A 22,431-nucleotide genomic window follows, 5' to 3' on the forward strand; every position below is an offset into this window, starting at 1 on the left:
AAATTTCACACTTACAATCTGATCAACCAGTCCACTAATGAAATGATCATGAATGTTTTAGAGCCAAGTGTTTAGCAAGGTATAGGTTTATAGATGCTAATGAAATAGGAACATGGGGTAAGAACACAATGCTAGATACTGGCATTGCCATAACAGTTAAATTTGTGCTCACATAGTTTCCCCAATTATGATGTATTTGGCAGTAATGTGACATTTACCAGGCCTTTCACTTCATTTTCTATCACAAACAAAACAAAAACACCATTCCTGTTTCCAGGAAAAGGATATTTAGCCAGGCTGAAAGTCATCCAGAGATGCTTTTTGGCATCTTCAGCTACTTCTTCCTTATAAATGAGGACATTTATAGTGTTCAACACACTTTGCCTTTGGAAAGGCTTAAGCATCTCCGTGGGATTGATGTTGTTGGTTTTTTTCAGCAGGATGCCAGGCAAGGAATAACTAATAAATTGATGGCAATATGAACCCTTTATGTATTGCCATTACTTCTTGCTTCACTTACCCTACTACTTTCTTCCTCCTCTTTTTGCTTGCTACTGATACTTCTTCTGTTTTTGCTCTCTAACACTCCATTGCCATCATTAGCTGTAAATGATAGTGGCATCAGGCAAAACTGTTAACCATGTAAAGCTAAACCTACAGGAAGTGCTCACTGAAGCACTTGGATATGTTGAGCACAACCATGGGTTGCTAGCTGCTTCTGTAGTACACATAACCTGATGCTACGCATCCAGCTTTCCAGATAGAAATTCAGTATCTTCACCCAAAGAAAGCTTACTCCTTTAGCAATTTACCGTACCTTTTGAGCTCATAATTTCATTTGATGTATCAAACACAGTTTCTACAGGAAACACCAATTCAAAGCTGCAGCCATAGGCTGAAAATCATATGAAAACCACCCAAAAACTGTTCTATGCTATAGCTACTAAACTGGGAAACTTTTATCTATAGATCTATTAATAAATGAGCCAATCATATAATTTCGTTTGACAGCAGCTAAAGAAATCAAATTTGAAAACTTCTTTGCTTTCTGTTCTTCCATGTAATTTTAGGTAGAAAATGGAATGGAAGAAATTACAGATGCTCCAAAAGACTCAAAGTGGAGAGTGTGTGACCTGGCTAAATGTCTAACAAATACAACACACAGGTAGTGAGCCAGTATACTAGCAAGGTGGAAGGGAAGATGATGTAAGCAGCCTTTCCAGAATCAAAATTCTGGGATTCTATTGCAAACACTGCTGAATGAGCATTAGCGTGCATGCTGCATTCCAGCAGGGCTCAATATCCCAGGAGTTTAGGGATTTACTAACCTTTATGACTGAGGAAACTTGAAAGCATTTGGCAAAAGACTGTTTACAGTATTTGCATGTTTTCTGTTGGGAACAGTATCACTGGCATGTTCTAATTAACTCTGACTTCTTGGCTACTACATTATTTGCTCTTAACTGACTCTACTGCAAAATAAACACTGTTCTGAATTTGGGACTGGTAAGCCCTGCCTGCTATTTTATTTTAGTTAGATAGTTCTTTGTTATTTTGCTTGAACTGTGTTGAAGTTATGTGTGTGAATAATGGAAAATAATAAAATAGCTCTATGACATTTCACTATTAATTTAATGATTTTCTCTCTGTCTGTAGAGACTCTATTCCTTTTTCGTAAACTTCTAAAAAACAGCACTTTTGTGACACAAATAGGTACAAGAAAGCAACAGTTCAGAATTAACTGCCTTTATTTATATTTGTCCATGTCATTACCTGCACTGGAAGTATCTGCAAGCTTCTTCAAGGCAGATCAATGAATACTTGGAGCAACCTACTAAATCAATGCACAGGTCTTGGGATTTTTTTAAATCTGATATTTGACTGATCAACTTTAAAAGGCAGAAAGATGAAATCATCCAGATCTTTTTATGTGTACTTCACAAAATCACAGGATTTCACAGGCAGAGAAAAATGGTAATATTCACTGAACAGATGATTCTTTGCTGTTTGGTCAGTGAGTCCTCTCAGGAGACTGACAGAAGCAGAAAAAATTTTGCCAACATTTTGTTAAAAACACGCAGATATTTTGCCAATAATCTTATCTTTTCACCCATAAAACTATGAGAACTACTTACAGATGAAGTGAAGGCCTTTCTCTAAAAGACTTAAAGCAAGCTAACAAGTATGGGTTTTCAGATACGCATGCTCTGAGTCTTCTCTGTAACAGAACTCTGTTCTGCCAGACACAAGTAACCTCCTGAAAGATGCTTGATCACTTGCAATATTAAGAAAGCTAAACCAGAATTAAAAACCTAAATTAAGGGAAAAGTCAACAAAAGTCTAAGTGATAACCTATAGAAAGGGATATTAGAAGTATAAGTAACATTACAGAACATGCAGCCTAAAATACTGCTGTAAATCACAGGGAACAGCACTTTTCATTTTTCATAGCACAGTAACTGAAAAACTTTCCTCTCCCCATCTTCTCTTTCTCTTTTCCCAATTACAATTCTTTGTTTCCCCTCACTAAATTTGCAAGGGAACTTTGACAAACAAGTCAAACCTCAAACTCTGTCTCTTGTTGTCTTCTACATTAAATTACAGAGACCTCATTTCAGTAAAACCCTCAGTAAAGGTGGGCTTCATTGTACTATGAAACAAATGGAGTCTTGAAAAAAAAAAAATCTCAGTTCTAGTTTTCTTTTTGTAGGAAATATAACAACGATGACAAACCACAAACCACCAGCTGGCAAGGTGGCAAACAAATACACCAAACAGAACTTCTAAACTACATCAGAGGTTTCCTACGTTGAAACAAATCCAGCAAGTGTAAGTTATTGGTTGAGAAATGCTGTACAGGATACTAATGAGAGCATTAAACACTCACAGTAAAAATATCTTCAGAATTGACTAAGATGTCCAAGACCTCTCTTCTTTTCAGCTGGAAAAATCATAAGAAAAAAAACACTAACAGGTTTTCTTGGTTTTTTTTTAAAGGCATCTTACCATTGCAGTGTCGCTGGAGTTGAATGTGGTTTTGATGCTCTATTATTTTCTTTTTCCTCATCTGTTAAGAAACAAAAAAAAAAAACGCTATGTAATTTCAGTGGGAATTGCTCAGGCATTTCTGAACTGGTAAGGAATTCTGAAATATATAAAAAAATATTCTCAAGTGCCAAAGCTTTCTCAAAATATTGGATGAATTATGGAAATGTAAATAACAATATTCCCTAGGCTAGCAATCTGTAGATACTGCTTAAGGCAATAAACCTTGCAAATACCGCTGATATTAAGAGCAGAGTAGTGTGCAGAAATAATGACATTGGAAAGGATAAATTCATATGAAGAAAAGCAAGCAACTCTTAGACCTCAAGCAGAATGTCAGAACATAAAAACACTTTTACCTGATTTAAGGCAACAGTTGCTTTATCCAAGTTTTGTATTAGACAGAGCATTTAATCTTATGGAGTTCATCCACTGTTGGGATCATAATATACAATACGCACTAGATGTTTATAAATTCACAAAGATTAATTCTAAATGAGACAACCTGAAATTAAAGGTATCCTATAAGATATTTCATTCCTTTTTCAGCTAATTTCTCTGGTAGTATTCCTCATTAGCTGTTTCCAAGGTAACTCTCTGATTTGCTGCCTTACCGAAAATTTGAATGAAAGATGAATAAAGAAAACTGAAACTCCTAAAATACTGGATTCTTCCTAGTTCACATTAATTCTTTTGAAATAATTTAAAAGCGTTTATAGAATAATTCCTATGAAATTGTGACTTGTGAAACATACAAAGCAATCCTAAGTGAAAGCTGGCTTGAAGGACAAACAGCATCTCCAGAACAGTATTCTTTGGAAAACACTGCTGCATCAAACATGGGTTGATATTTTAACTTTGTCCCCGATTAAAGCATTAAGTTTAGAGGGCTTTAATACCTAAGTGATGAGGTAAACCACGCTGCAAGTCTCATTTCATCATACTGTTAAGTTTTAAAAGTTATTTAAGTGAGCCTTTAGGACAGTGAATCTTAAGCAGGCCAGGCTGTCTCCTCTGAACATCAGACCCCGCCAGGAGGCCCTTTGTGCAGTCCCAAGAACCGACGCACACAAAGAAAACTCCACTTTGGAAAACACCATGTTCAGTCTTCACGCCACAATATTTCTTTCATTACATATAGGGCAAGTTGTGCTAACTGAACATCCTTTAACCAACGAGGCAGGTCCCCTGAACGTCAGGAAAATCCAGATTTACAGTTACCCGCAGACACTGCTCGCAGCCCCTCTTCTGCATCTGCATGACAATGGGCCTCTAATTATTGCACCGCACACTCCTTCCCTGCCTTTCAGGGGCCCGCTTTTATTCAGCGCATAGGACCAACATACACATTTCAAATCACTTTTAAATTGTGGTTTTCGTTTGTTTCTCCTAAACAAGCGGTCGGCATGCAACAAACCTTCGGCACACAGCGCCTGAATGCCGAGCGGCTGCGGCTGCCGCAGGCTGCTGATGCGCCACAAGCAGCCCCCGGCCTCGCCGGCAGCGGGACAAATGCCTTCTCTGTAGCGGGAGGCAGAGCCGTGCTGCACAGATTTAAACCACTGGGTGGGTAAAATAGTTGGGGCTGCCTCCTCTCACACCATTTTCTCCTCCTTGCCCTTAACTGATAGCACAGACACCCTAACAAGAGCTTACTTGGCTCCAGCCTTTCCTGAAGGGAGCCTTGGGAAGGAGGGCACAGCCATGTTAGCCCTGCTTTGCTGTGGGAAGAGCTTTCTGGATTGAGTTTTACATTTTTACAGGCAGCAGGGCATGAGGGACCCTGGTTCAGAGGAGCAAGAGCACCTGTTGGGAGGACAAGTGAGACCTGGCATGGAAGGCATCATAGTCACCATGAAGGAGCAACAGGCAGGAGCACTGTCCAGTCCTGGAGTGAAGGTGCAGGAGGAAGGGCATTTCCCCTGCGTTACTAATGAAAATGATATCTGTCATCCTGTCGCCTCGCCAACAGGGACCCGTAACACAGGGCACTGCAGCACCTTTCTACTGACTGGAGGGACTCAGGCTTTTGTTGTTGCAGGGAAGAGGAACCACAGCCAGGTAAAACCACCAGCACTGCTGCCTTAGGTACCAGTCTAAGGGGGGGGTCCAATCCTCCTCCTGTGTGCCACTGTCTTGTTCTAATTAAGGTTATTGCTTCTCAGGTGAAAGTTAACCCTTTTTTTAACCAGTACTTTTTATGTCAGTGTCAAAGCCTTCCATCCACTGGTTTAAGTTCAGTGTACAGTTGGTTTCTACCTCACGGGAAATAGAGGATGCAAAGTGCAGAGGCTGGGAGCCACTGATGTCAATAACCCCTCGTCTAATGTGAAGACCTGAAACCTCTGCCTGCAAAACCAAGAGGTACAACTCTCCCCTTCCTGAAATAAAGCATGTTCTTTTGTGATTTAAGGGGACTAGTATTAAAAGGTATGCTATTAGATGGTTTTCAGCTGTGCTAACTACACTCAATTTTCCTCTAGATATGTGACACACAGCCAATATCTAAATTGTGTTAGACTCGATATTGGAGTCTCTACACCTCTTCCATCCCACCTCTAGTTGTTTTTCACTCACATTGAAGAGTGAGCACCTGTGAGCAGGTGCTTTACCTAACCTGCCCTCAGACACACTGCAAGCCAGCCATACTCAGCTCCTCCCACCTAAAGATTTGTTTTAACAACACAAACAATGATTATCATAAACTGCAATTTAAGTGTCCCTCCTGAGGTATGTTTGCTTCCTGGGGATCCTTCAAGACTCTTCAGCACCTTCCACTGTCTCTTAAAACCAAGAAGAACAATGAACTTTGAATTTATTAAAAATTCTTTTAATGCCATTTTCTATCAAAATATTACCCATTGAACAACTGGACTTTCAACAAAACTGTATTTTTCACAGTTAGTGCTTGTCTCCCCCAAAATCAAGTCTCTGTACAATAAAATAGGACATTGTTGTTTTCTGCTAATGGACCAGCTGTCAGCTAAACTGTTTCTCATTTTTGCCATAAATAGATGGAAAGAATTGCACATGGTATAGGAATGGAGGGGACCTAGAAATACAAACTTTCACTATTGCATATGCAAGCACTTTGTTCTGCCCTGTACAGTTTAACAATATAATCTCATCAGATTGTTGACTAACAAAGAATAAGTATCCCTGTTCCTTAAATTTTAATTGGTAACAGTGCCCTTAATGACTTCCCTATTGAGCAACGAATGTTTTGTGTAACTCTTGACTCAGGTCTGATCCCAGATGTGTTTGTACATCATGAAAGAGCTAAGTGATGCTGCTTTCCCTTACTTTTTGACCTGTCATTTTATCAGTCCCCATCAGAACAATACTGTAGGTTAAAATGAACCCACACCTTTTAAAATTCTTTTAAAATCCAATCTATTTTGTAAAAAAAGGAAACAAAGACACTGAGAAGCCTTGTTTTGAGGCATTGTCAAAGAACAGACCCAACAATTCTTCTGTGATAAATCCAAAAGGACTTGGTATCACAAAGAAAAGTCCTGCTCCTGATGCACGGCTGCAGGTTTTCATACATACGGCAACTGCATAGCACCTCAGGGAGAAACCATTTGCTAGGAGCAGGTCTAATGTGTTGACTCTCAGTAGAACAACCAGCATTCCGTGCAAAGGTATATTCAAGGTACCTGATTAGGTGAGGAACCTAATCAGGTAGTCATCCCAAACTGAAAGCAGGTAATAGCTTAGATAGTTGCAAGTACTCAGCACAGAAGAGGCCTTCAAAGGTATTAAAAACTGGGATCATCAATTACTACAAAAAGTAGCATTTACTTGGCTTCCAGAGATATCAGAGAACCTTTTTCTTCCCACCTTCCATGGAAATTTCTTTGCTAACAGCTCCATCTTTCTCCTTTCAGAATTCTGTTTCAAAGCCATCACAGTAGAGTTAAGTTTGTACCTTCTGCATGTGTCTGTGGCTTTCCCTGAACTCTCAGTAGTATCTTCTAACTTCTGCTGTCTTATTTTAGGTACATGTCAAGGGATTTCTTGCATCTTGGATCAAGATGTGGAAACAATAGGAGCGATACTCAGTACATCTGTAAGCATGCTGCCTTAAACACAGTGAGTGGAACAAGCCAAAGTGAGGACCCTGCATTAGCACACCCTTTTGTAGTTTCCAGTACTGCCTGCATGTCTCAAAACCACTAAGAAGCTAACATGTTTATATAGATAAAATCCTTCCCTTGGTTCAGGTAGCTTCACACCTTTCAGAGGAATAGGTTCCTCCTCTATAACCCCTGTAGTCCAGGTTCTGACCAGGTTCTGACTCTTCTCAGAAAGTGACTTGCCCTTAGCTAAAATTAAGTAATAGTAAGAAGCTCCCCTGTCTCTTTTTACATGTAGCCATAAATAAAATTCAGGCTTGTTAGCATGTATTCTATGCTTTTAAAATAATGGGATTTTTTAAATCCCTGTCAGGAACATGGGAGCATAGTTCTAATTGAGCAGCTCTTTTTTTAAAACATTTTTTCACTGGAAGAGTAAGAGGTTTACTTCCAAAAAAACAACCAAAAAAAACAACCAGAAACTCTTGGATAAGTCCCTTTCAGCCAGCTTGAACATGGATTTTGATCACTGCTTTTGAAGTACAAAAAGTAGTCTAAACCTTTTATCTCATTTAGACTGTCTACACATTCACATTTCTAAACATACAAGAAAATTTGGACAAGCAACCTTCCCACTTCATCATGTAATGTCACAACTCCTTCCCCATGGAACTGAAGTTGAAACTTTCATAATCATTGAACTGTATTCTTCCAGACCACTGTTTCAGTCTGGAGAATCTGACAGGATGCATGGTACACAGAAAATACTGTGAGGGGTTTTTCAGTTATTCGAGATAAGGTTGCATCATTCCTTTTTCCTGTGGATCTTTTGACTAACATGTAGAGTGTTGAAGTGGTGGGATGAAAAACATTTAAAAAACTGGAAAGTGAAATCAAATTTATGTAGAATTTTAATAGTGTAAAAGCTGTGCTTTGGGAAGAGTCATAAAAGATTCCAAGAGAATAAGAATCTCTTCAAGAAGCAGCAGGACCATGGGAATCCACGGTTATGAGTCATTGCTTCTTTTCACAATGTAATGTATGTTCAAGAGGCCTGGATGGAATAGAAGATTGCAAAGGATCCCTGTGGCCTGAAGTATGGTTCAGTAGCATACTTCAGCTGAAGAAAAGGAGAACAGCTAAACTATTACTCTTGTCCTAAAACCCCATGAACCCCATGAAAGCATGATACTGAGTACAAATACGATGAGTTCACAGTGCAAATTCTCATAGCCTTTACTGGATGCAAGGCCAAAAAAAGGAAACCCAACACCAAACCCACATTTTGTCTGGTAGGGTCCAGCTAACAGCTACTTTATGTATTTAGAGATAAAAAAAAGTAGTCAAGAGAAAGATGGATAATGTCTTCTTTCAGCTGCAGAAGAAAACTAGAGTTCCATTGACAATAGCAATGTGACCACCATTCTGAGGAATTCAAGTAGGGTTACATACATTTTCTCCAAACATTTTGCCTCCTGCTGGGAAGGAGTAAGTAGTACAATGATTTCTAAGGTGGAACTTCTAGTTTATTCTGGATTTCACAGATTATTGGTCTTTTTACTGCTGGGCAAGCGAGTTTTTTTTTTCTTTCATAGTCTTTCTTCTTTCCCTTCTCCATCTCCTACCTCACCACCCAAAACAAGGATGACTTTACAGGTGGATTAATTCTCTTATCTGCACTGCAGAAATGCTGGTATCAGTACACAGGAAGCATCTGGAAGAACTGGCTATTAAGAAGAAAACTAGATGAAATCAACTCTCATTTGGGTTTCCATTATATACTGTGATAATGCCTTCTGCACACAAATTGTGGGATAAATTCATTTATATATTTGTTTTATCAGGTCTAAATGTGCCACTTCCATTATCACTTGCCCCTTAATTCCAGTACCAGCAAACAGAATGAAAATACATCCTTGTCAAAAAAAAAAAAAAAAAACCAGCCAAAAAACACCAGCCATTGTCTGAAACACCTGCTCTTGGTAATGCAAGGGCCCCTTCCTACTCTCCCTAGGTATGTGGAGTTTTTCTCATGCTCACATGTAAACTGAAAGCATATATAACTACCCTTAGTTGCAGCTAGGTTTGCTACTACCTATTTAGGGTAACAGACCTAGAACAGAACATAGAAGACAGCATAATTATGACACTGTAATTTTTTTTTTAAATATAGCTAGTGGTACTAAATAATTACCTTGACAGCAGTGCCTTGAACTGTAAGTCTAAGGAAAAGCTCACTAAAGTCCATAGGGTTGAATCCTAAATCCTGACCCTATTAGGAGTCTGAAGTCACATTCATCAGACTCTTTCCATCCCTTTCTCAGTGGCATCAGACTGAAACGTGTTTCGTAAGTCTCACAAGCTCTTGTAAAATGGAAATTAACGAGTGAATATTCTTTTTTGTTTGTTTTTCCACTATAATTCACTACAGTTTTAAAGAGAAACTGATTTCTAATTCCTTAATTTTAAAAAGCAAAAATTCAAACCTGTCCAAGTTTTATTGTCCATCTGTAAGGATTCTTGTTCACTGTTTTTAGCCTGGGAGTCATGAATAAAACCCACATTTCTAGCACCTCCTTTCTCCTTCTGAAGAGAGATTATCACAGAAGAAATCCCAGGACAAGTAAGAGTAGGGTCCCAGTATAGCAAATTCCATGATCCACTAAAATACTGTGCTGCAAGGCATGTGAATTTTGTTGTGACATCAAAATAAAGTAGTTCTCTTAAAATGAAAAAGGGGCACTCAGCAATGAAGAAGTTACTAAAAATACTTTTTCTAAGCTTAGGTGCTTGAATATAATAAAAAAAATGTGAGTTTTTCTGAATTAAAGAATTCAGTCTGTATTAATGTCTTATAACTTGAACTAACATACTAACTGCAGGGAGGAAAACTAACATGAAGAGTATTTTGCTTTGGGCAGATTGAGTAGAATAGAAATTTCATGAGCAGGGAAAACAAAATTATAAACTAAAAATTGTCCTAAAACATAAAAAAGAAACAGTTAAGTTATTTTAAGGTATTTGGGAGTCTTTTTTAATGACCCGTTATTAGAAACCTAGATCTAAAATTGCTATAACTAGAAGAGATAAAAGTAACTATTTTAAAGTCAACTAGATTTATAGATGTTTCTTCTCGGTGACTAAAAGGGAAGTCATACCATGTTTTAATGTTAATTCTTTTAATCCAATTAATACTTAATTCTTAAAAGAAGGGGTTTATACATATGATTTTATACAGTAGTATTGAAAAACAGCACAATTTTTCCTGTATTTCAACCACACGGTGCTCACTAGTGAAAAGCAAAACAGATGGTTTTACTCATAAGCTAATACTAACAGCATATTTTAGAGGTCATCCAACTTTTACTCAGTGACAAACAAATTATTCTGGTTGCTTTAACTAACAGATAATGCTATTTCATTTTCAATAATGCAAAAGAGCAAATATTCCAGGGGAAAAAAAATAAATTACTGAAATGATTGGATGTGTCAAGTGAGTTGACTCTTCAAACTGCTTAGTATTAAAAATATCTCCAAGATGCAGCGACTTATATAGCAGGAAATTAGCATTTGGACACGTTCACACTCAGTTTAAATGAATGACAAGTTACTTACTTTCGTCGTTAGAAACATTCCCCAGAGAGGTGTGACTGGAATAACGTTTGTTTTCACTTTCATTGAGACATCGCTCAATCCAACTCTCTGTAAAAGAACAAAGATGCTCTTTTTTTATGTTTGTCTTTGCATAAAACTAAACAAAGCATCGGTTTTCAACAGATGGTGTGCTGTAGCATTTCTGTTCAAACATGCTCCATCTGAGGTAATTTGGCAAGAAAATCCTTTCTTGCTTTCAAACTTTGCTGTTGCTTTTTAGTTTCATTTTTTGTTTGTTTGTTTTGAAAGGACAGAGGCTGAAACAGTTCCATGCATGTAGCAGAGCTCCTCAGGATGTTCTCTCCCCTCCCCATCACATAAAAAATACATTAAAAAAATAATCTCATGTGGGGAACTGAAACACATAAATTACATTAATTTCTTAGTCTGTCAAAAGCTTATGTACTGGAGTATTTCTACTTTTTCTTTTGAAAAAAAAACCTCTTAACATGCATAAAATCAATCATTCATATGAATTTTTGTTACAGCAGAGCTTAAACTGTGATCTCTGAAATCCAGTCCTACAGCCCCATTCACATTAGTGTCATCCCAGGCCCTACTGAGATCTTTTCCACGCTGCTACAAGTCCAATGTGGCAAGTCAGCAGCTGCTGAGTTGCTCAAATCTTTGTCACTCCACAGCATGTACTCAACTATTCCTCTCCTTCTTTCTTTTTTTCCAATGTATTCACATCAGCAACATGAGGCACAGCGTTACACTGATTTGATTCTGATGTTCTTTCTGTAAGCTATAACATACATCCCCTGATAACTTTAGAGGATGCAGCAGGCCCAGTAGAATTTACTGTTACAGGTCTTCAGGGCTAAAGTTGCACCTTCCTGTATGTTTCCTTGGACAAAGATTGAAATACGAGTCCTTGAGTTTGCCTGAAGTCCCTGGATATTGCTACAACAGACTGACTTTCCTCATAAGATTATTTTTCAAGGGCATGCATTTGGGCAGAAATGAACTTATGCTCACAGAGCTCCCTGTGGTCAAAGCAAGGCAATGGCTAGGTGGGAAGGCTGCAAGGTAACCTCACAAGTTATGACAGGAAACCACCCCACTGAGCGAAGAGATGCACAAGAAATAAGGAGAAACAGGCCTCACTGTCAGTAAATTGCCAGATACAGAAAAACCTTCAAAGACATGGAAATGGCTTCAAATTCCTTTCCATAAGCCACCCCACAAAAACATCAGGCTACCTGCACAGCACAGGCAGCAGCCTGCCCAGCCAAAGACCATCACAGCAGCAAGCTTGAAGGGAAAGCAGAAACCCAGTGTCTTGGGAAAGCTGCCCATCTTGTTTATAGAAGGCAAAAGTTGGTATGACTTCATTTCAGCACTGGATGCCAATAAATTAATACATGAATAGTCATGGCAAAAAAACATCCTGCAGGAAAAAAATGCTTCTTAACTCACACAAACTTGTGTATATTCCTCTGTACACACACGCTCCGCTGCCACACAAACGAAAGGGCAATGGCATCTGCATAGGACGTCAGAAAGGGTCTGCTGAGAGCCCTCCAGGGTTGATTTCCAGGCCCTGCCATGAGACTCCAGGTACCGTTGCTTTGTGTGCTTCTTGTTTTCAGGCAGCACAAGAGAGGTGTGAGGCAGCTCAATGCTATTCCTTTCCTTCTGCCCGTTTGCCACATATTCACAGCAGGAAAATGCTTGCAGTCCTACCTTCATCGATACAAGCACGTCCCTATGTGTGTCTTCATCATTCACCATAAAACTGCCCTGTGCATAAGAAGCCTCCAACCATGCTGCCTCTTCCCTACAGCCTGCTCCTTTGAGGTGCTTCTCTGAAAATCAGCAAAAATAACTCTTGCTGTCAATAGATTTTCTCAGGATATTTCTTCTCCTATCAAATTCAACGCAGCCTTATAGAAATAGCACTTGCATGTTGCTAAAACTACAACTTAAAACTTGCCAGCGAGGACTGCGCTGTCTAATCAGTTCCTGCTCCATCACCAACCCCCAAGCCTGCAGCGGCTCTAACATTAAGGCGTTCCATTCTCATGCCGCTCAGCTGCTTTGGATGGGGGGTGTATCACCTCCTTGTCCAAAGGCCAACACAACAGTACGACTGCTTCATGCTGGATTTCTTTTACTGCCCTAAAACTGAGCTAATACCATTTCTCCTTTCCCATTTCAACACTGTGAGCTGAGGGACAGGAGCTTGGATCATCACTACAAGGTGAAGAGAAACTTGCTGCTGAGGGTAACATCAGAGGTGCAAGAAGCCTTGAGAAAGATTATGCTTCCTCCTCCTTTCAGTGCACAGCCATGGCTGTACATAATTCCCTTGGCTCTGAGCCCAGCTGCAGGGAGTAAAAGCAAAGGCGGCTGCCACTAGCGCCAAGGCGAGACCGATGCCCAGCTCTGCCCTTTCTTTTCCTCCCGGCACCGAGAGCTGGGAAGCTGGGATGCATCCTCTTCCCTCGGCAGCGGAGAACTGGCAGCAGCCATCTTTAGTCATGTTCCCTGCCTAAGTAGTAGGGAAAAAACTTTTTAAGTATCAGTGATACAGTGATATCACCGATCAGTGACAATTTTCACCATCCTTGTTCACCTACTGTCTCTGGTAGCTGCACACACACCCCTTTTTCATCGGTAAAGCAACCAGTTTACACTGCAAGATACAAAGTCTCCGGAGTAAGGCACCGTTACTATTTAATTATGTACTGCAACTCCTTTGGTCCTGAATCACCCTGGTTCAGCTCACTGCAGCCCGAGTCTGGCTTTGTCTTTGTGGCCTTGCATTTAAATAGCTGATGGAAATTCTTCAAGCCTGAAAAGATACACGACCTGTCTGGCAGCAAAGAATGAAGAAAACTAACTCTTTTGAGCAAAAATGTCAGGGAGTTTATGGCAAATTTGTCAAATGATTTGGCAGATGACAAAATGCAACAAAACCAACTAGCTATTTAGAGGCTGGTTTACCTCATAAACCAAGGGATGTAAGTATTCTAGTAAAAACCTTTGTTTAATAAGTAGTTATTTTTAACTGTTTGTATAACAAAAAAGTTTTTACAAAGCTTTCAACTCCCCACATTAAGAATGCCTTCAAGTATTAAAAGAAAATATAAACACAGTTTTGCTGAAATTTAAAATACTTCCTTCAGAAGCCTACAGATCCCAAATACAATAGCACCTGCCTAAAATAAAACAAAAATGAACAATAAAAAAAGAGAAAGAAGCAAACAGTATAAAAAAAAATCAAAACTAATTCTGTCTTTTATAAGTTCTTGTAGAGTTAACGCCATTAGATCGTGCCCCAGTGTAACAAACACACTGTGTAGAGCCCTGTGCACGTTGAATGCCCTCATCCGCATGACACAGGGGTGTACACCTCATCTGCTCTGGGGCCTGCCCCAGGAAGCCTGGCTGCAGAGCTGGAGGAAGAGACCCATGGCTAACCCCTGGTGTCTCCAGGCTGAGTTCTCATCACTTGCTCCCAAGGCTGATGCCAATCACACTGGACAGCACTGCTCTAGACAAGATTTGAGACACATGGTATGGAAGGGTCTGTGTGATTAAAGCCTGAATTATTGCACTTGGACTTTACAATCTTCTCATAAACAGGATTTCACATCAGGAACAGTCATAGAGTAACGGACAGTGTAGGTGGTGGCTAAGCAGAAGTGCATATCAGACCTGATAACAATGATGAATCAATCACACAACATGTAGAAAAACTGTATTTCTAGTGGGAAGTGCTTTTGAGAGCAAAAGAAAGCATACCCTGTCTCACAAAAGATACATTTTTATTCACTGAGTTTTCAGTCTCTCAGGCATTTCCTCTCTCTGCTCTCTAGGACTCCTTCCCACCCTGAGCCCCAGCATACTCTACCCTGAGTTGTTCTAGCACTAGCCAAAAGACATCCAGGCAAAATAAATAGATTAATTAATATCTAGCAGTAAAATGTGGTTACTCTGTATTTTACATCCAGTTACTGTGACACAGTAAGGAAACCATCACAACCTATTTAGAAAGAATGTAAATAAAGTGCAGTTAATGGTATTTGGAAGATGCCCCTTTAAATACTACATCACCTCTTTAATTTTGCAAAGATTAAAAATGAATTGTAGTGAAGCACACAACAATATCCCTCAGCATTACAATTTTCACGGTATAATTTTGTATACCACTGACTACAAACACGCGTGTGTCTTCAGGATTCCAACGTGAGGAAAAAGAGATAGTTATTCAAGTTGCAATAATTTTCCCAGTGTCAATTTTCTGACCAAACAACTTATTATGGCACAAACAAAAAATATAAATTGTTCCAAATGAACTGCTGAAAGACAGATTGAAAACAACTACGGAAATGGTTCCTGCCCTCATTTTGCCTCTTCCCTTTTTGATCCTAATCTTGCTGAGACTGACACATCCACTGAACCTCAAGCATGAGAGTATTTTTCTTCCTTAAATGTGCCCACCACACTTCTAGCGACAGGAGGTTAAACTGAGCCTTTTTAATAAAGAAAAGTTGGCAGAACTGAGGCCTGCATGAGTCCCCTTCACCCCCACCAAGCTGTTTCTCTTCACACTATATATGTATGATGCTTCAAAGACCAAGTTGGGAAGGCAGGCCTGGGACCCCCTGAAATAGAGTCAAACACATGAGAGCTGCTCAGGGAAAGGAACTTCCCTGAACTACCTGAAAAGGGAAGCATGAACTTTAAAAACATAAATATAAATCTTTGACCAATTATTTTGACACATTGCACCCATCAGAAAGAAGGGTTTGCTCCTGGAAGACACCTCTGAAAGGCTTCTCCCTACAGCTGAAGTGGGAAAATACAGTAGAGGTGCCTGCGTACTGCCAGTACATTTAATGAGATAATTACTCCCTCTTGTTTCTATAATGGTTATTGGCTTAGCATGGTTGCAGTCCAGAAAATAAAGCATTCATTGCTCTTACATGTGCATGGCCATAGCAAGAGCAGTGTGCGAGTCACCTGGGCTCTGCTGTGTGGAGGGGAAGAGGAGGCAAGCCTATCACAGCTGGTGGTGGCTTCTGCAGCTGCTGTTCTGCCAGGAGGGTTGAGAGTTGCTTCAATATTAGCAAAACCTGTAATCACAGCCTCTTCTGGCCTTTGAGAGCCACTGTGACCTGCTCGGCACCCAAGCAGGATGGCTGAAGCAGCTAGAGTGGCTGTGCCACACAGCTGGGAGGTGAGCATTCCCAGAGCTGCAGCTCTGTGCATATATGCATGTGTCCTGAAGGAAGACATAAGAAAGACACCTCAACAAGTGTGAAGGACATGGATCTGCTTGAGTGAGTCCAGAGGGCCATGTAGATGCTCAGAGGGGTTGAGCACCTCTCCTACAAAGACAGGCTGAGAGCTGGGGTTGTTCAGCCTGGAGAAAACTCCAGGTAGACCTTAGGGCAGCTTCCAGTACCTAAAGGAAGCCTACAAGAAATTTGGAGAGTGACTTTTTACAAGGGCATGTAGTGACAGGACAAAGGTGAATGGCTTCAAACTGACAGAGGGGAGACTTAGATTAGACCTTGAGAAAAAAATCTTCACTATGAGAGTGGTGAGGCACTGGCACAGGTTGCCCAGAGAAGCTGAACACTGCCAAGGATGGGGCAGCCACAAGACCAGGCTGGATGGGGGCTTGAGCAACCTGGTCTAGTGGAAGGTGCCCCTGCCCATGTCTGGGAGTTGGAACTGCATCCAGTTGCATCCACTGCAACCATCTTTAAGGTATGTTCCAACCCAAACCTTTCTACGGTTCTATGAGATTAAGATATTTTACAGGGAGAATAGAACACTGTGGTCACCTAATCTGAGCTGTATTTTGCATCACCTCATTACCCAACAGTAGTACTAGCAGCACTGTTTTTCTCTGGTTATGCCATATCCTCTGATCCGGATGTGGTTGTGTTGCAGCCCTAGCAGTTGCAGGAAAATCCTTCCCATGTCTTTAGCTCTACATTGGCTCACATACTCCAAATGCCAAAGCAGTTTATCAACAAGCATGACAATTATTTAGTGACTGCACATGGACCAGCGTTTCCTCATCACTGAAATAGAGTTATCACTGGGATGAGTAAAAGATGTGCCAGGACCCAAACCACTACCCAAGCCACGTACCAACTTGGATGGTGCAGCTCCAACAGTCTAGCACCTCATTTTTGTTCATGGATGCTCTTGTAATTTTTTTTTTTCCCAGTTTATCAAGGCAGATGTAGAAAAAAGTAACAACTGTGAGCTAAAGTATATAAAATCTAGACAATACAAACACAAAGGGACCACCAAATTTTAGTGGATTTATAAAAGAACTTGTTGGAAAAATCAACTCAGAAGTGATGACAGACTTAATTTTAGTTCCTGTGACAGAGGACGGATTCTTGTCATGCATACAGAGTCTTAGCACCCCTCCAAGTTATTTGCTCATTGTTCTCTGAGGAAAGAGTTACCCATCTCTTACTGCAACATCTCTTTGACAAGTTTCTCAGGACCAAGCTGGCCAGCAATACTGCCTAGCTGCTCATCTGATCTGTTAGGCCACAAGAAAGCGATTGCAAACAGATTTAGCAGGTGAAAGCGATGCCTCAAAAGCTCAGGAGGCTGACTGAAGGTCATAGAACCTCCTGTTACCAGTTTGCTAGCCCATGGTACTGACCAGATATCATATTTATCATTTTCTTTCCAGTAGAGTTGATGGGATGATTTTCTGTATCTTTTCTAGGATAACAATCAGTGTCCTGACAGCTTCTTCTGTTGCCTGTCTCCAAAGAAATGCCGAGGTCTACATGATCTGTCAAGGCTTTTCTCTGCAAAGCTTATCTTGCTGAACATAGTCTGAGACATGTTACCACCCAAAGCCCCCTTTATTCATGCTGTGTTGCACAACTGTCATGGACAGAGAACTTCTGGCTGCTACAGCTGTTAAATTCATAATGTCTGACCAGTCTGTCTTTTTTGACTATCTCTTAGTGTGCTGCAAACCTGATTTCTAACTGTCATATGAATGGAAGTAAAGCAAAAATTATTATCCAGTTTCTCTAACATTTTCTTTGGTGCAAGTGAAAACTACACTTTATAACACTTCAATGACCTGGATCAGTTGGCCATAGCAACTTAGAAGACAAATTGCTAGTTTAAAACTATCTCTTAAAGGCAAAAGAGACTATCCCTTTCTGTCAGGGGTAACAATAAGAAGATAAACCTGAAATCTGACCCTCAAACTATAAGAAGCCTATTCTAGTACCTGCTGCACTTAACATCTGCTCTGACTAGAAGCAGGATTCATGTTCTGACTCTCTCTTGCACCCTGCAGTGCAGCATTCCTGGTCACAGGCACATCTCCCACCTCAGAAGTGTAAGGCTCCAGAAATGCTTCAAGAGCTGGTTACAGCAGCATATTCAAAGCTTTTAACGAACCACACTGCCTGAAATAAAGTGAACAAAAAAATCACCTTACCTCCAAAACCTCGGTCCACAGTAAAACCAAGACCTGAACAAGATCTTCTAGCTTGGCCTCTGCACAATGTCATGAACAGCTGTGTGCCTGTAACATGACAGGGCCTGGCAGTCACTGGCTCCCATGGAGGGTGTTAAACTTATCCAAATCAACTAAAATCAAGCAGAACAAGCTATTAAGGACAGTGAATCACATATGTGCGGGCTTTCTAAGGCTTTCATAGGTTATGTTATCTCCCTCCTCTCCATTGTCAAATGAAAGGTTTGCAAGACCATATCAGGGGCATCATCCAGCTGCTGTTCCCTCTGGTCACTCCATCACATAGACATTCCTAGTTCATAAAACAGCTCCTCTTTGACCGTCAAGGAAGACCTGCCATGTAGAACCTCATTTTGCTCCTCATGACCTCATTCAGTGAGTTGGCTGGCAAGGCATGTATCCTTCAGTCAGTGTGTGCGAGCTGTCAGGAACATCTTCAAGCTCCACAGGAAATCATGCCAGTGTCCTCCTTGGTCCTGCATAGCCATCTTCTGTTCTTTCAAGAGACCTGCTCCTCAGGGATGACAGTGCCTTGGTGCAGATGGTAGAGCCGGTGCCCTGACAAGCTGCCAGATACTTTGGTGCTTTGTTTGCTAATCTAACCTTTTATTTCATTTCCAACAGGGGAAAATGTCAGGCACTCTTGTTGTTGTCCTTTCTTTTGTTCTCATTTCTTGGCATACAATTCTCTTGGAGCTATTTCAGAGTTAATGGACACTGGTCCAGGGCACTTACTAGATGCTGTCAGGAATGTTTTTGTTCTTTTTCTTTGACTCATGATTCTGGTGAAGCATTGTAAGACTCACCCTGATATAAGAATGCAGAAAATTACTCTCTTTAACCTGTAAGAGCTCTTCTGTTGTGCTTAGCCAGGTCTTTGCTCCTATTACTGATGTTCTGATAACCCATTTGAAAAGGTGTATTAAAAATAGTCATGCTGTGTTTAAACTGATGTAACAAAAAGCACCATAGCTCATCATCTTTTAACTCCTCTAAAATACTTGGGTAGGAAAACTGGAATTTATGAGCTGTTGAATTCTTTTACCCTTCATACTATGCAGAAGCTGATCTAAATGTGATAGTTTTGTTGAAAACTATTGACAGTACCCTGTCAATAATATTCCTTATTAAGAAGCTGCATCCCAAATGTAGATCAAGCACCTTCAGGTACCCTAGAACACAAGATTCCTCCTGCATATTGATATTGGCATTTAGGGCAGCCTCCAACCTGGATCAGAGATGACGTATGAAGTCCAGTCTGTTCCCTTCTTTGGAATTACAGATGATATTGCTGTCACATTTCCAGCTCAGTATGCCTGTTAACTGGGTGTAGCCCTTTCCCTCCTGCAGTCACGCAGATGCTCTCGATCATTTTATTTTGAAAAGTAAGTTTCAGACCAGTGAAGAACCACTTGGGTTTTGCTTCAGCAAGGCCATTCCTCATTTAACAGCAAAGAGAACCTCACCTGGTTCTGCAGTGACATTTCCTCACTTTCACCTGGGATCATTTAAACCACTGACACCAGTATCTAACCAATGCAGCTCTCCCAGGGTACTTAACTTACATGGCTATGCCACATGCAGCCAATGTGTTCACCAACAACATAATCACACACATCAATCACATGGTTTCCAAACACCAGCTCTGTGTATAGCAAAGCGTACCCTCATGCTTCCACAACACGATGTGTTACAGATCCTCAGGGCTTCAGAGTCTGCTGCATGAACCAGTGTAAATGCTATCATTGTCTCCAATTTAGCTGCAATGTTTTCTTCCAAGGAAATGCAAACATGTCCCTTGATTACTGCCAGTTGTATCCTCCCCCAGGATAAAGGTCATAGCCTCATGATGTCTTTTTGTCCCAGATTCCATTAGTTTCTTAGGATAAAGTATTAATATGAGACATGCAAGAGAGCTCATAAGGCCTTCATTTCTGGGTAGCTATTGCAACATCTCTTATACTTGTACCCTACAGCAGTCTCTGCTCGCTAGCTTTTGAGTTAAATGTTCCCTGCTACTACTACGGTCCCTCAGCTAACCAGTGTGCATGAGAAGATATGGAGCCCTCACATCCTTAGTTCAGCTCCACTTCATGAGTGCACAAGGCTGGAGTCATTTAGCTGAACAGGAAGGCTGTGATTCAACAAGAAACAGGATTTGGATCGAGTACCCATGAAGGACTTGTCTCGGCCTCAGGAGCCAGTGAATCCATCAGACAGGCCAATTTGGCACCTGAACAGTAGTACATGAGTAAAAGAGGCCCACAAAGATGTCAAAATGAAAAGATGAGAGAATGAGAGATACACCAAACACTGATTGTGCGGCTCAGGGAAGCAAGAGAAGAGGGAGAAGGCTGGCTGTTGGAAAGGAGGTGAAAAGGAAAGGGAACAAAAGAATGAATGACAAAGAAAAGGGCATGGTCAGAAATAAAGGGCAGGAGAAAATAAAGTAACTACAGAGAGGAGGGTTTTTTTTAAATCAGGAGAAAAGAGGTCAGCTCCTGAAGGAATGGGACCATGGTAAATATTTCTCATTAGAAACAACATCCAGTCAGGCAGATTGAAAACACAAGAGACGAAAGGCAGATACACACGTGCACAGAAAACTCAGGTGTCAGGACACAATCATAGCAGTAAGAAAATCACTTGACTGTAAGAGTGTGAATCTAAGAAAAGGTCACTATATTTACTCAAATGGTGGCTACTTCTCCTCACTTTATGAATATCTATTCCAAATACAGCTGTTCCTCTCTACCACCAAAGGATGCGGCCATTACATTATTCACAACCATTCTGTGAGCAAATATGGCATACCAGACAGAAACAAAGGGCATTGTTCCTTTCAGCTCTCAGAATGCAACCAGAGAATATCTGCATACCAAAGGTAGCAGAGAGGACATTAATAAACCATCGTAACATACTCCCACAAAAATTGGTACCTCTCAGAACTACTCAGTGTACACAGAGCATGCATTTCATGCTATTTGTTTTACAGCCTCAATGTGCTCGTTGGAAAGTCTTCACTCAGTCCCGATGTGCTTAGACTTACGGATTCAGAAACCTTGTATTAATTTAGTCCTTACACACTGTGTCTTCCCTCCCCTTCAAAGCACTATGAAGCTAGGCGCCTGGCTTTTCTGAGAAGCTTCCAGTCTCCTCTGAACAATATGCAAAGCAAACTCAGGGAGGGAACATGAGAAAAAGAGAGAAGTCTTCTTTCCTCCTCCTTTTTTTGCCTAAGACTCACCAAAACAAGAGTCTAGTATTGAATATTCAGCACTGGATACTAACTGCTCAATAGACAGTCTGTTTGCAGAGCTCAAAGTGGAAATGACCCAGCAAGGAGGAGAGGTGAACACGCTGCTCCATCCATGTGATTAAACTTCTCTGTAAATGCAGTCCTCCCCAGTTCTCCCCACCTCATTACAATGGAGGCCGTTTGCTGCCCCTACCATGACTCATTTAAAGAAAAATGTTTGCATTAGAGGGGCCCCCTCACCAGTATTGTCCTTGTGACTCAGTTTAGGACTGGAATGTGAGCTCCAAAGTTGGGAAACCTGGGCTTAGCCAGTGAATGTGATTAGTGGGATGTGTTATTGCCACCACTTGCGAAGACAGGAGGAAGGTGGACTTTACAGAGGAACAGAGCACCCTGCTGGGTGTCCCTGCTCTCAGCCTGCATAAGGCGCCGAGTAAATCTCACCCAGCAGCTGCCTTATTCTGCCATGGATCACCATGATCTTGTAAGCAGTTCTCCTCCGAGTTAGTGTGTTTGGTGTCACACAGCGAGCACCCAGGAGGAAAAGCTGGGCCACAGGCTGGCAAGCAAACACAACATGCCATTTAGCAAATGTGCCATTTGCACGTAGCCTCTCATAAGGCCAAATTTTCCTGGATAACCAAAATATAGCTCGTTCTACCCTGACTCTGAGAGGCCCTGACTCTGAGAAAGTGTTTTATGGACACAAGGCATGTATTGTGGACCTGTTATGTTCAGCATGAGGATTCCTGGTCTGGCTCTTGTGCTGCATCTGTCCCTGACGGGATCTCTGTCTCACATGCAGCACTGGGCATGGCTCCTCTCCTGCTGACCAGCATGCCAGACGTGTTAGCCAGCACATCTCTGACCCACTGCTCAGCCAGGCCTGACATATGGAGACCTGG

General features: G+C 40.9%; 1 protein-coding gene across 3 annotated transcripts in view; it reads right to left on the reverse strand.

Annotated features, from left to right (window-relative positions):
- The window catches only part of RFX4 (regulatory factor X4), a 93,177-nt gene that overhangs the window by 62,110 nt on the left and 8,636 nt on the right, over positions 1 to 22,431 (reverse strand). For all 3 annotated transcript variants that reach the window (XM_061371831.1, XM_061371830.1, XM_061371832.1), the window contains exons 2-3: positions 10,740 to 10,826; positions 3,007 to 3,067 (exon numbers count right to left, since the gene is read on the reverse strand). In XM_061371831.1, the coding sequence (XP_061227815.1) occupies positions 3,007 to 3,067; positions 10,740 to 10,826 (148 nt within the window). The remainder of the gene's footprint in view (positions 1 to 3,006; positions 3,068 to 10,739; positions 10,827 to 22,431) is intronic.

The sequence above is a fragment of the Neopsephotus bourkii genome, unplaced genomic scaffold (assembly GCF_033783945.1).
Source record: "Neopsephotus bourkii isolate Nb327-2 ecotype Australia unplaced genomic scaffold, CSIRO-AGI_Nbou_v1 NB_1589, whole genome shotgun sequence".
Taxonomy (NCBI): domain Eukaryota; kingdom Metazoa; phylum Chordata; class Aves; order Psittaciformes; family Psittacidae; genus Neopsephotus; species Neopsephotus bourkii.